Below are 14,558 nucleotides of genomic sequence, written 5' to 3'. Positions count from 1 at the left end.
CCACAACTTTGGTTTCAAGTGTCTCGTTCTTAGTTTAAGCATTTTTCAAATTTTTACATAGTCTAAGTGTCAGGTTTAAGAACAAACTCAGCAGGTGGTAGGTATGGAACAATATATATCCCTGTCTAGTTATTGGATTCAAAATCTGTTAAACTCCAATCCAGAGCCGATTTCTTTGATCTCTATATTTAAATATTCAACCCTATCTTAACTGATATGGGACACAAATCTTTAATTATGATTACTAAAACTTAATTCTTCCAAAAAAAATCCATTTAATCTTTAGCTCCACCCCATAAAATAAATGCATCATCAATATATTAATGCCAGAGTACCAAGTCTACCTATAGCTTTCGAAGATTAAAAACACTCTCCCAATTTGTAAAAAAAAATTGACATAGCTGGCCACAGACATGGGAGCCCATGGCAGTACCAGATCTTTGACAAAAAAAATTCACACTCAAGACAAAAATAATTATGGGTCAATCAAAAAAGGAATCAATAAGTAATCTAAACTCTTTTGGCTTCTGTGCCATATCTTTATTAAACTCCAAATTTATAGCATACTCACTAATTCCTGGGTAAATTATGCCGCCAGTTCCTGGTGTTCCTGGTATTCCAGGTATTTCACCTGTATCAATTAAAAAGGGAATATTGAAAAAGGTTGCATTGTTTAGTATGTTTTCAATGAAGTGCTGCTTTAAAAAGGATTGAAAATCGATTATACATACTGATTCCTCCTTGAATTGCTCCATTTATTCCAGGTATTCCACCTGCAATAAACATTTTAAAAAATGTTAGAATAGCATTTATTTTTAATTCAAAAGAATCCATTTTTTACATTTAGGAGTAGAGATGAGCGAGTATACTCGCTAAGGCAAACTACTCGAGCGAGTAGTGCCTTATTCGAGTTCCTGCCTGCTTGTCTCTAAAGATTCGACTGCCGGCAGGGGGGCGGGGAGTGGGGCGGAGAGCGGGGTGGAATGGAGGGGAGATCTCTCTCTGACTCTCTCCTCCCCGCTCCTCCCTGATCACTTCCACAACTCACCGCTCACCAGCGCTGGCAGCCGAATCTTTAGAGATGAGTGTGCAGGTACTTGAATAAGGCACTACTCGCTCAAGTAGTTTGCCTTAGCGAGTATGCTCGCTCATCTCTATTTGGAAGTAGTCTTCAACTTGTCTGAAAATTGTCAGAGACGCTCACAGCCATTACTCTGAGCATGAAAGTATTACCATTTTAATTTAAATGTTCACATTGACCATGCATATTTTTCTCAAAAGTTGAATACTTGCTGCACATGGCAAGATTTGTTCTACTGTGTAAGGAAATCACTCAGAATATCTTTGATCTCTACTAGAGATGAGCGAGCACCAAAATGCTCGGGTGCTCGTTACTCGGGACGAACTTTTCGCGATGCTCGAGGGTTCGTTTCGAGTAACGACCCCATTGAAGTCAATGGGCGACCCGAGCATTTTTGTATTTCGCCGATGCTCGCTAAGGTTTTATTTGTGAAAATCGGGGCAATTCAAGAAAGTGATGGGAACGACACAGCAAAGGATAGGGCAGGCGAGGGGCTACATGTTGGGCTGCATTTCAAGTTCACAGGTCCCACTATTAAGCCACAATAGCGGCAACAGTGGCCCCCCCCAACAACTTTTACTTCTGAAAAGCCCTCATTAGCAATGCATACCTTAGCTACGCACCACACTACCTCCAACAAAGCACAATCACTGCCTGCATGACACTCCGCTGCCACTTCTCCTGGGTTACATGCTGCCCAACCCCCCCCCCCCCACGACCCAGTGTCCACAGCACACCACATTGTCCCTGCGCAGCCTTCAGCTGCCCTCATGCCACGCCACCCTCATGTCTATTTATAAGTGCGTCTGCCAGAGGAACCGCAGGCACACACTGCAGAGCGTTGGCACGGCTAGGCAGCGACCCTCTTTAAACGGGGCGGGGTGATAGCCCACAATGCTGTACATAAGCAACGAGAAATATAATCCTGTGCCACCGCCATCAGGAGCTGCACACGTGGGCATAGCAATGGGGAACCCATGTGCCACACACTATTAATTCTGTCAAGGTGTCTGCATGCCCCAGTCAGACCGCGGTTTTTTATAAATAGTCACAGGCAGGTACAACTCCGCAATGGGAATTCCGTGTGCACCCACAGCATGGGTGGCTCCCTGGAACCCACCCGCTGTACATAAATGTATCCCATTGCAGTGCCCTGGACAGCAGAGCTAACGTCAGATGAAATGCAGGTGGGCTTCGGCCCACACTGCATGCCCCAATCCGACTGGGGTTCTTTAGAAGTGGACACATGTAGTTACAACTCCCTGTGGACCCACAGCATGGGTATGTGCCAGGAAGCCACCGGCGGTACATAAATATATCCCATTGCATTGCCCATCACAGCTGAGGTAATAATGTCATGTTTAATGCAGGTGGGCTTCGGCCCACAGTGCATGCCCCAGTCAGACTGGGGTTCTTTAGAAGTGGACACATGTAGTTACAACTCCCTGTGGACCCACAGCATGGGTGGCTCCCTGGAACCCACCGGCGGTACGTAAAAATATCCCATTGCATTGCCCAACACAGCTGATGTTATGTCAGCTGTAATGCAGGTGGGCAAAAAATTAATTGGATTACACTGTAGGCGAGGGCCCACAAAAATTGGTGTACCAACAGTACTAATGTACCTGAGAAAAATTGCCCATGCCCAACCGAGAGGGCAGGTGAAACCCATTAATGGCTTTGGTTAATGTGGCTTAATTGGTAACTAGGCCTGGAGGCAGCCCAGTTAAAATAAAAATTGGTTGAGGTGAAAGTTTCAACGCTTTAATGAGCATTGAAACGTATAAAAATTGTTTACAAAAATTATATGACTGAGCCTTGTGGGCCTAAGAAAAATTGCCCGTTCGGCGTGATTACGTCAGGTTTCAGGAGGAGGAGCAGGAGGATAAATATTATACACAGATTGATGAAGCAAAAAGGTCCCCGTTTTGGATGGTGATAGAGAACGATGCTTCCATCCGCGGGTGTAGCCTACGTATTGCTTAGGTATCGCTGCTGTCCGCTGGTGGAGAAGAGAAGTCTGGGGAAATCCAGGCTTTGTTCATCTTGATGAGTGTAAGCCTGTCGGCACTGTCGGTTGACAGGTGGGTACGCTTATCCGTGATGATTCCCCCAGCCACACTAAACACACTCTCTGACAAGACGCTAGCCGCAGGACAAGCAAGCACCTCCAGGGCATACAGCGCGAGTTAAGGCCACGTGTCCAGTTTCAGCACCCAGTAGTTGTAGGGGGCAGAGGCGTCAACGAGGACGTTCGTGCAATCGGCTACGTACTCCCTCACCATCCTTTTACAGTGCTCCCGCCAACTCAGCCTTGACTGGGGACCGGTGACACAGTCTTGCTGGGGAGCCATAAAGCTGTCAAAGGCCTTAGAGAGTGTTCCCCTGCCTGCGCTGTACATGCTGCCTGATCTCTGCGCCTCCCCTGCTACCTGAGCCGCGGAAATGCGCCTTCGGCCACTAGCGCTGTCGGATGGGAAGTTTACCATCAGTTTGTCCACCAGCGCCCTGTGGTATAGCATCATTCTCGAACCCCTTTCCTCTTCGGGAATGAGAGTGGAAAGGCTCTCCTTATACCGTGGATCGAGCAGTGTGTACACCCAGTAATCCGTAGTGGCCAGAATGCGTGTAATGCGAGGGTCACGAGAAAGGCATCCTAACATGAAGTCAGCCATGTGTGCCAGGGTACCTGTACGCAACACATGGCTGTCCTTACTCGGAAGATCACTTTCAGGATCCTCCTCCTCCTCCTCCTCTGGCCATACATGCTGAAAGGATGACAGGCAAGCAGCATGTGTACCCTCAGCAGTGGGCCAAGCTGTCTCTTCCCCCTCCTCCTCATGCTCCTCCCCCTCCTCCTCCTCCTCTGGCCATACACGCTGAAAGGATGACAGGCAAGCAGCATCTGTCCCCTCAGCAGTGGGCCAAGCTGTCTCTTCCCCCTCCTTCTCATGCCGCTTCCCCTCCTCCTCCTCCTCCTCCTCAACGCGCTGAGATATAGACATGAGGTTGCTCTGACTATCCAGCGACATACTGTCTTCCCCCGCCTCCGTTTCTGATTCCAAAGCGTCTGCCTTTATGCTTTGCAGGGAACTTCTCAAGAGGCATAGCAGAGGAATGGTGACGCTAATGATTGCAGCATCCCCGCTCACTATCTGGGTAGACTCCTCAAATTTTCCAAGGACCTGGCAGATGGCTGCCAACCAGGCCCACTCTTTTGTAAGTAATTGAGGAGGCTGACTCCCACTGCGCCGCGCAAGTTGGAGTTTGTATTCCACTATAGCTCTACGCTGCTCATAGAGTCTGGCCAACATGTGGAGCGTAGAGTTCCACTGTGTGGGCACGTCGCACAGCAGTCGGTGCACTGGCAGATTAAACCGATGTTGCAGTGTCTGCAGGGTGGCAGCGTGCGTGTGGGATTTGCGGAAATGTGCGCAGAGCTGGCGCATCTTTCCGAGCAGGTATGACAAGTGGGGGTAGCATTTCAGAAAGCGCTGAACCACCAAATTAAAGACATGGGCCAGGCATGGCACGTGCGTGAGGCTGCCGAGCTGCAGAGCCGCCACCAGGTTACGGCCGTTGTCACACACGACCATGCCCGGTTGGAGGCTCAGCGGCGCAAGCCAGCGGTCTGTCTGCTCTGTCAGACCCTGCAGCAGTTCGTGGGCCATGTGGCTCTTCTCTCCTAAGCTGAGTTGTTTCAGCACGGCCTGCTGACGCTTGCCCACCGCTGTGCTGCCTCACCGCGTGACACCGACTGCTGGCGACGTGCTGCTGCTGCTGACACATCTTGATTGCGAGACAGAGGTTGCGTAGGAAGAGGAGGGTGGTTTAGTGGAGGAAGCATACACCCCCGCAGATACCACCACCAAGCTGGGGCACGCAATTCGGGGGAAGGGTAGGACGTGAGCGGTCCCAGGCTCTGACTCTGTCCCAGCCTCCACTAAATTCACCCAATGTGCCGTCAGGGAGATATAGTGGCCCTGCCCACCTGTGCTTGTCCACGTGTCTGTTGTTAAGTGGACCTTGGCAGTAACCGCGTTGGTGAGGGCGCGTACAATGTTGCGGGAGACGTGGTCGTGCAGGCCTGGGACGGCACATCGGGAAAAGTAGTGGCGACTGGGAATCGAGTAGCGCGGGGCCGCCGCCGCCATCATGCTTTTGAAAGCCTCCGTTTCCACAAGCCTATACGGCAGCATCTCTAGGCTGATCAATTTTGCAATGTGCACGTTTAACGCTTGAGCGTGCGGGTGCATGGCGTCGTACTTGCGCTTACGCTTAAACAGTGGCGCTAGCGATGTCTGGACGCTACGCTGAGAGACATTGCTGGATGGGGCCGAGGACAGCGGAGGTGAGGGTGTGGGTGCAGGCCAGGAGACGGTACTGCCTGTGTCCTCAGAGGGGGGTTGGATCTCAGTGGCAGGTTGGGGCACAGGGGGAGAGGCAGTGGCGCAAACCGGAGGCGGTGAACGGGCATCGTCCCACCTTGTGGGGTGCTTGGCCATCATATGCCTGCGCATGCTGGTGGTGGTGCCTCCCCAGCTGATCTTGGCGCGACAAAGGTTGCACACCACTGTTCGGCGGTCGTCAGGCATCTCTGTGAAAAACTGCCACACCGTAGAGCACCTTGACCTCTGCAGGGTGGCATGGCGCGAGGGGGCGCTTTGGGAACCAGTTGGTGGATTATTCGGTCTGGCCCTGCCTCTACCCCTGGCCACCGCACTGGCTCGGCCTGTGCCCACACCCTGACTTGGGCCTCCGCGTTCTCGCCCGCGTCCACGTCCTATAGGCCTACCCCTACCCCTCAGCATGGTGTATTAGCAGTAGTGCAGAAACAGAACGCTGTAATTAAATGTGCCGCTTATTGGCCTGTGGTTGGAGGCTGACTTCGTTTACGGAACCCCAGGAAATAATTTGGCGCACGCCTGCTCTAACACTTAGCTGGCTGCGTATTTATTCAATCAATATTTTCAATATTTTTTTGAGAAGGACCACTGCGTATATTCAATCAATAATATATGTCTTCTGGCTCTGCCTACACAATTCTGTCCCTGGAGTGTGTCACGGAACTGCAGTGTTGCACTGTTATTAACTGCAACAGAGCGGTGATTTCAGAGCCAGGAAATAATTTGGCACAAGCCTGCTGTAACACTTAGCTGGCTGCGTATTTATTTGGAGAACTACTACCCCCAGCAGACACGGACCCAGAACACTGAGCACAGTGACAGGCAGGCCAAATAAATTTTTTTCCAATATTTTTTTGAAAAGGACCACACTGCGTATATTCAATCATTAATATATGTCTTATGGCCCTGCCTACACAATTCTGTCCCTGGAGTGTGTCACAGAACTGCAGAGTGTTGCACTGTTATTAACTGCAGCAGAACGGTGATTTCAGAGCCAGGAAATAATTTGGCGCAAGCCTGCTGTAACACTTAGCTGGCTGCGTATGATTTTGGAGAACTACTACCCCCAGCAGACACGGACCCAGAACACTGAGCACAGTGACAGGCAGGCCAAATAGATTTTTTTCCAATATTTTTTTGAAAAGGACCACTGCGTATATTCAATCTATAATATATGTCTTCTGGCCCTGCCTACACAATTCTGTCCCTGGAGTATTACTGCAGGGCGCAATGCTCTGCACGGCCGATATACCAAAAAAAAAAAAAGTGCAACACTGCTAAAAGCAGCCTCCACACTACTGCACACAGTTAGATGTGGCCCTAAGAAGGACCGTTGGGGTTCTTGAAGCCTACACTAACTCCGAACACTCTCCCTACAGCAGCTCCAACACGATACCACTGTCCCTCAGCTATGTCACAATGCATCTGAGGCGAGCCGCGGGAGGGGCTGATTTTTATACTCGGGTGACACCTGATCTCGCCAGCCACTCACTGCAGGGGGGTGGTATAGGGCTTGAACGTCGCAGGGGGAAGTTGTAATGCCTTCCCTGTCTTTCACTTGGCCAGAAAAGCGCACTAACGTCTCAGACATGAAAGTGAAAGTAACCCGAACATCGCGTGGTACTCATTACGAGTAACGAGCATCCAGAACACGCTAATACTCGAACGAGTATCAAGCTCGGACGAGTACGTTCGCTCATCTCTAATTTCTACATGACCCACATCTAAAAAAGACTTTAAAAAGACAACGAAGTTTTAAAAGTGATTTTGACTCCATTTCTTGTAACTGCAGAGACTTTTCAAAGAAAAAATAAATTTGGAGCTTTTGTTTGTGCCATAATGGGGTAATAAAGGACTCCAAATGTTTTATCCTCGCACACTAAATGCCAATATCTAACTGCAATCCGCCTGATCTGTGTATGTCTCACACTATAATGTAAAACCAACTTGGCTACCTCCCCATTATTACTATTACCACCTCTTACTCTATCCTATCTAAGAAATTTGGCTTTATCTAATATTTAATCTTTAGCAAAGGACAGGTTCAAAACATCCTCCAGGTACTACTTTTCAATAAATTCCTTGTTAAATCCGCAACTTTGGTTTCAAGTATCTCGTTCTTAGTTTAAGCATTTTTCAAATTTTTACATAGTCTAAGTGTCAGGTTTAAGAACAAACTCAGCAGGTGGTAGGTATGGAACAATATATATCCCTGTCTAGTTATTGGATTCAAAATCTGTTAAACTCCAATCCAGAGCCAATTTCTTTGATCTCTATATTTAAATATTCAACCCTATCTTAACTGATATGGGCAACAAATCTTTAATTATGATCACTAAAACTTAATTCTTCCAAAAAAAATCCATTTGATCTTTAGCTCCACCCCATAAAATAAATGCATCATCAATATATTAATGCCAGAGTACCAAGTCTACCTATAGCTTTCGAAGATTAAAAACACTCTCCTAATTTGTAAAAAAAAATGACATAGTTGGCCACAGACATGGGAGCCCATGGCAGTACCAGATCTATGACCAAAAAAAAAAAATCACACTCAAGACAAAAATAATTATGGGTCAATCTAACATGAATCAGGAGTAATCTAAACTCATTTTGCTTCTGTGCCTTATCTTTATTAAACTCCAAATTTATAGCATACTCACCATATCCTGGTGAAATTATGCCGCCAGTTCCTGGTGTTCCTGGTATTCCAGGTATTTCACCTGTATCAATTAAAAAGGGCATATTGAAAAAGGTTGCTTTGCTCAGTATGTTTTGAATGAAATGCTGCTTTAAAAAGCATTGAAAATTGATTATACATACTGATTCCTCCTTCAATTCCTCCATTTATTCCAGGTATTTCACCTGCAATTAACATTTAAAAAATGTTAGAATAGCATTTATTTTTAATTCAAATGAATCCATTTTTTTACGTTTAGGAGTAGAGATGAGCGAGTATACTCGCTAACGCAAACTACTTGAGCGAGTAGTGCCTTATTCGAGTACTTGCCCGCTCATCTCTAAAGATTCGGCTGCCGGCAGGGGCGCGGGGAGCGACAGGGGAGAGCGGGGTGGTACGGAGGGGAGATCTCTCTCTGACTCTCTCCCCTCCGCTCCTATCTGCTCACTCCCGCAACTCACGGCTCACCTGCGCCAGCAGCCGAATCTTAAGAGATGAGCGGGCAGGTACTCGAATAAGGCACTACTCGCACAAGTAGTTTGCCTTAGCGAGTATGCTCGCTCATCTCTATTTAGGAGTAGTCTTCAACTTGTCTGAAAATTGTCAGAGACGCTCACAGCCATTGCTCTGAGCATGAAAATATTACCATTTTAATTTAAATGTTCACATTGACCATGCATATTTTTCTCACAAAGTTGAATACTTGCTGTACATGGGAAGATTTGTTCTACTGTGTAAGGCCTTAGTCAGATGGGCGTTTTTTGCCGCGATTTGCGCATGCGTCCGGCGATTTTTTTTAAAACCATTGCTTTGCAATGGTATCGAACACATGAGCGCTTTTTATGCGCTCGTCCGATAAATTATAAAACAGAAATCGCAGATCGCACCTATCTGTGATCTGCGATTCCTGTTCTCTTCTCTATATGCGCTCAATGGGACCGGCGGCAGCAGCGCCGACCCCATTGAGAACATATAGAAGACAAATCATTCTTCTCTGCCACAGCTGTAACAGCTGTGACAGAGAAGAACGATGTTTGCCCATTAAATTCAATGGAGCCGGCAATACAGCCGCTCTATTGAAAGCAATGGGCTGCCGGCGTGCGCGGGGTGAATTGTCGGGAAGGGCTTAAATATATAAGCCCTTCCCTGTAATTCATCCTAAAATGTGTTAAAATAAAAAAAAATTGTATACTCACCTTTTCGCTGCCGCCGGAGTCCAGCCGCGGCCGCTGTCAGTTCTCCTGAACTGCTTCTCGGCACTATTAAGCCGGCGGGGCTTTAAAATCCCCGCCTGCTGAATGATCTGCCTCTGATTGGTCACAGCCCTGACCAATCAGAGGCCGGTTTCACTCATACACCCATTCATGAATTCATGAATGGGTGAGTGACTGCTGCCTCTCAGCGCTGAGCCAATCAGGGGCAGATCTGACTCACATCCATTCATGAATTCATGAATGGGTGTGAGTGAGACATGCCTCTGATTGGCTCAGCGCTGAGCCAATCAGGGGGCAGGTCTGACTCACACCCCCTTCACACCCACTGCAGGACGGCCGCGCGGAGCTCCGGCTGCCGGGAGAAGGTGAGTACATATATATTTTTTATTTTTACACATTTTAGGATGAATTGCAGGGAAGGGCTTATATATTTAAGCCCTTCCCGACAATTCATCCCGGGCTCGCCCGCAGCGCATTGCTTTAAATGGAGCCGGCTCTATTGCCGTCTCCATTGAATGCAATGCGCTGGACAGCTCTGGCCCGTTTCTAATGAAACGCGGCTAGGAGCAGATTCCCGGGCGATTTGCGGGCGACTTGCGCGCATCGGTCACGCGATGTGCGGATGCGCATCCGTCAGACGATCCGCAAATCGCGTGAAAAAACGCCCGTGTGACTAAGGCCTAAGGCAATCACTAAAAATATATTCGATTTCTACATAACCCACATCTAAGAAAAACTTTAAAAAGACAACCAAGTTTTAAAACTGATTTTGACTCCATTTCTTTTAACAGCAGACACTTTTCTAAAAAAAACTAAATTTGGAGCTTTCGTTAAAATGTTTGTGCCATAATGGGGTAATAAAGGACTCCAAATGTTTTATCCTCGCACACTAAATGCCATTATCTAACTGCAATCCGCCTAATCTGTGTATGTTTCACACTATAATGTAAAACCAACTTGGCTACCTCCCCATTATTACTATTACCACCTCTTACTCTATCTTATCTAAGAAATTTGGCTTTATCTAATATTTAAAGGAGATGTCCCGCGCCGAAACGGGTTTTTTTTTTTTTAAACCCCCCCCCCGTTCGGCGCGAGACAACCCCGATGCAGGGGTTAAAAAAACCACCCGCACAGCGCTTACCTGAATCCCGGCGGTCCGGTGACTTCAATACTTACCGCTGAAGATGGCCGCCGGGATCTTCTACCTTCGTGGACCGCAGCTCTTCTGTGCGGTCCACTGCCGATTCCAGCCTCCTGATTGGCTGGAATCGGCACGTGACGGGGCGGAGCTACACGGAGCCGCTCTCTGGCACGAGCGGCTCCATAGAAGACTGCTGAAGACCCGGACTGCGCAAGCGCGGCTAATTTGGCCATCGGAGGCCAAAAATTAGTCGGCTCCATGGGAACGAGGACGCTAGCAACGGAGCAGGTAAGTAAAAAACTTTTTATAACTTCTGTATGGCTCATAATTAATGCACAATGTACATTACAAAGTGCATTAATATGGCCATACAGAAGTGTATAGACCCACTTGCTGCCTTGGGACATCTCCTTTAATCTTTAGCAAAGGACAGGTTCAAAACATCCTCCAGGTACTACTTTTCAAAAAATTCCTTGTTAAATCCACAACTTTGGCTTCAAGTGTCTCGTTCTTAGTTTAAGCATTTTTCAAATTTTTACATAGTCTAAGTGTCAGGTTTAAGAACAAACTCAGCAGGTGGTAGGTATGGAACAATATATATCCCTGTCTAGTTATTGGATTCAAAATCTGTTAAACTCCAATCCAGAGCCGATTTCTTTGATCTCTATATTTAAATATTCAACCCTATCTTAACTGATATGGGCAACAAATCTTTAATTATGATTACTAAAACTTAATTCTTCCAAAAAAATTCCATTTGATCTTTAGCTCCACCCCATAAAATAAATGCATCATCAATATATTAATGCCAGAGTACCAAGTCTACCTATAGCTTTCGAAGATTAAAAACACTCTCCCAATTTGTAAAAAAAAATTGACATAGCTGGCCACAGACATGGGAGCCCATGGCAGTACCAGATCTATGACAAAAAAAATTCACACTCAAGACAAAAATAATTATGGGTCAATCAAAAAAGGAATCAATAAGTAATCTAAACTCTTTTTGCTTCTGTGCCATATCTGTATTAAACTCCAAATTTATAGCATACTCACTAATTCCTGGGTAAATTATGCCGCCAGTTCCTGGTGTTCCTGGTATTCCAGGTATTTCACCTGTATCAATTAAAAAGGGAATATTGAAAAAGGTTGCATTGTTTAGTATGTTTTCAATGAAGTGCTGCTTTAAAAAGGATTGAAAATTGATTATACATACTGATTCCTCCTTCAATTCCTCCATTTATTCCAGGTATTCCACCTGCAATTAACATTTAAATGTTAAAATAGCATTTATTTTTAATTCAAAAGAATACATTTTTTTATGTTTAGGAGTAGAGATGAGCGAGCACCAAAATGCTCGGGTGCTCGTTAGTCGGGACGAAATTATCGCGATGCTCGAGGGTTCGTTTCGAGTAACGAACCCCATTGAAGTCAATGGGCGACCCGAGCATTTTTGTATATCGCCGATGCTCGCTAAGGTGTTCATTTGTGAAAATCGTGGCAATTCAAGAAAGTGATGGGAACGACACAGCAACGGATAGGGCAGGCGAGGGGCTACATGTTGGGCTGCATCTCAAGTTCCCAGGTCCCACTATTAAGCCACAATACCGGCAAGAGTGCCCCCCCCTCCCAGCAACTTTTACTTCTGAAAAACCCTCATTAGCAATGCATACCTTTGCTAAGCACCACACTACCTCCAACAAAGCACAATCACTGCCTGCATGACACTCCACTGCCACTTCTCCTGGGTTACATGCTGCCCAACCCCCCCCCCCCCCGCGCGCACGACCCAGTGTCCACAGCACACACCAAACTGTCCCTGCGCAGCCTTCAGCTGCCCTCATGCCACCCCACCCTCATGTCTATTTATAAGTGCGTCTGCCATGAGGAGAAACCACAGGCACACACTGCAGAGGGTTGGCACGGCTAGGCAGCGACCCTCTTTAAAAGGGGCGGGGCAATAGCCCACAATGCTGTACAGAAGCAATGAGAAATCCAATCCTGTGCCACCTCCATCTGGAGCTGCACACGTGGGCATAGCAATGGGGAACCTATGTGCCACACACTATTCATTCTGTCAAGGTGTCTGCATGCCCCAGTCAGACCGCGTTTTTTTATAAATAGTCACAGGCAGGTACAACTCCGCAATGGGAATTCCGTGTGCACCCACAGCATGGGTGGCTCCCTGGAACCCACCGGCTGTACATTAATGTATCCCATTGCATTGCCCATCACAGTTGAGGTAACGTCGTGCTTAATGCAGGTGGGCTTCGGCCCACACTGCATGCCCCAGTCAGACTGGGGTTCTTTAGAAGTGGACACATGCAGTTACATCTCCGTGTGGACCCACAGCATGGGCAGGTGCCAGGAAGCCACCGGCGGTACATAAATATATCCCATTGCATTGCCCATCACAGCTGAGGTAACGTCGTGCTTAATGCAGGTGGGCTTCGGCCCACACTGCATGCCCCAGTCAGACTGGGGTTCTTTAGAAGTGGACACATGCAGTTACAACTCCATGTGGACCCATGGCATGGGTGGCTCCCTGGAACCCACCGGCGGTACATAAATATATCCCATTGCAGTGCCCAACACAGCTGATGTAACGTCAGCTGTAATGCAGGTGGGCTAAAAATTAATTGGATTATACTGTAGGCGAGGGCCCCCAAAAATTGGTGTACCAACAGTACTAATGTACCTGAGAAAAATTGCCCATGCCCAACCAAGAGGGCAGGTGAAAACCATTAATCGCTTTGGTTAATGTGGCTTAATTGGTAACTAGGCCTGGAGGCAGCCCAGTAAAAATAAAAATTGGTTGAGGTGAAAGTTTCAACGCTTTAATGAGCATTGAAACGTATAAAAATTGTTTACAAAAATTATATGACTGAGCCTTGTGGGCCTAAGAAAAATTGCCCGTTCGGCGTGATTATGTGAGGTTTCAGGGCGAGGAGCAGGAGGAGGAGGAGGAATATTATACACAGATTGATGAAGCAAAAAGGTCCCCGTTTTTGATGGTGATAGAGAACGATGCTTCCATACGCGGGTGCAGCCTACGTATTGCTTAGGTATCGCTGCTGTCCGCTGGTGAAGAAGAGAAGTCTGGGGAAATCCAGGCTTTATTCATCTTGATGAGTTTAAGCCTGTCGGCACTGTCGGTTGACAGGCGGGTACGCTTATCCGTGATGATTCCCCCAGCCGCACTAAACACCCTCTCTGACAAGACGCTAGCCGCAGGACAAGCAAGCACCTCCAGGGCATACAGCGCGAGTTCAGGCCACGTGTCCAGCTTCGACACCCAGTAGTTGTAGGGGGCAGAGGCGTCACCGAGGACGGTCGTGCGATCGGCTACGTACTCCCTCACCATCCTTTTACAGTGCTCCCGCCAACTCAGCCTTGACTGGGGACCAGTGACACAGTCTTGCTGGGGAGCCAGAAAGCTGGCAAAGGCCTTGGATAATGGTCCCCTGCCTGCGCTGTACATGCTGCCTGATCTCTGCGCCTCCCCTGCTACCTGGCCCTCGGAACTGCGCCTTCTGCCACTAGCGCTGTCGGATGGGAAGTTTACCATCAGTTTGTCCACCAGCGCCCTGTGGTATAGCATCATTCTGGAACCCCTTTCCTCTTCGGGAATGAGAGTGGAAAGGTTCTCCTTATACCGTGGGTCGAGCAGTGTGTACACCCAGTAATCCGTAGTGGCCAGAATGCGTGTAACGCGAGGGTCACGAGAAAGGCATCCTAACATGAAGTCAGCCATGTGTGCCAGGGTACCTGTACGCAACACATGGCTGTCCTCACTAGGAAGATCACTTTCAGGATCCTCCTCCTCCTCCTCCTCCTCCTCCTCTGGCCATACACGCTGATAGGATGACAGGCAAGCAGCATGTGTACCCTCAGCAGTGGGCCAAGCTGTCTCTTCCCCCTCCTCCTCATGCTCCTCCCCCTCCTCCTCTTCCTCCTCCTCAACGCGCTGAGATATAGACATGAGGGTGCTCTGACTATCCAGCGACATACTGTCTTTCCCCGCCTCCGTTTCCGA

General features: G+C 47.8%; 1 protein-coding gene across 1 annotated transcript in view; it reads right to left on the bottom strand.

Moving 5' to 3' along the window:
- Positions 1-14,558, bottom strand: part of LOC136633501 (collagen alpha-5(IV) chain-like) — a 191,095-nt gene that overhangs the window by 107,478 nt on the left and 69,059 nt on the right. The window contains exons 12-17 of the mRNA XM_066609262.1: positions 11,739-11,780; positions 11,579-11,638; positions 8,311-8,352; positions 8,151-8,210; positions 732-773; positions 572-631 (exon numbers count right to left, since the gene is read on the bottom strand). Of these exons, the coding sequence (XP_066465359.1) occupies positions 572-631; positions 732-773; positions 8,151-8,210; positions 8,311-8,352; positions 11,579-11,638; positions 11,739-11,780 (306 nt within the window). The remainder of the gene's footprint in view (positions 1-571; positions 632-731; positions 774-8,150; positions 8,211-8,310; positions 8,353-11,578; positions 11,639-11,738; positions 11,781-14,558) is intronic.

The sequence above is a fragment of the Eleutherodactylus coqui genome, chromosome 6 (assembly GCF_035609145.1).
Source record: "Eleutherodactylus coqui strain aEleCoq1 chromosome 6, aEleCoq1.hap1, whole genome shotgun sequence".
NCBI lineage: Eukaryota > Metazoa > Chordata > Amphibia > Anura > Eleutherodactylidae > Eleutherodactylus > Eleutherodactylus coqui.
This window is presented reverse-complemented; position numbering and strand designations above follow the sequence as displayed.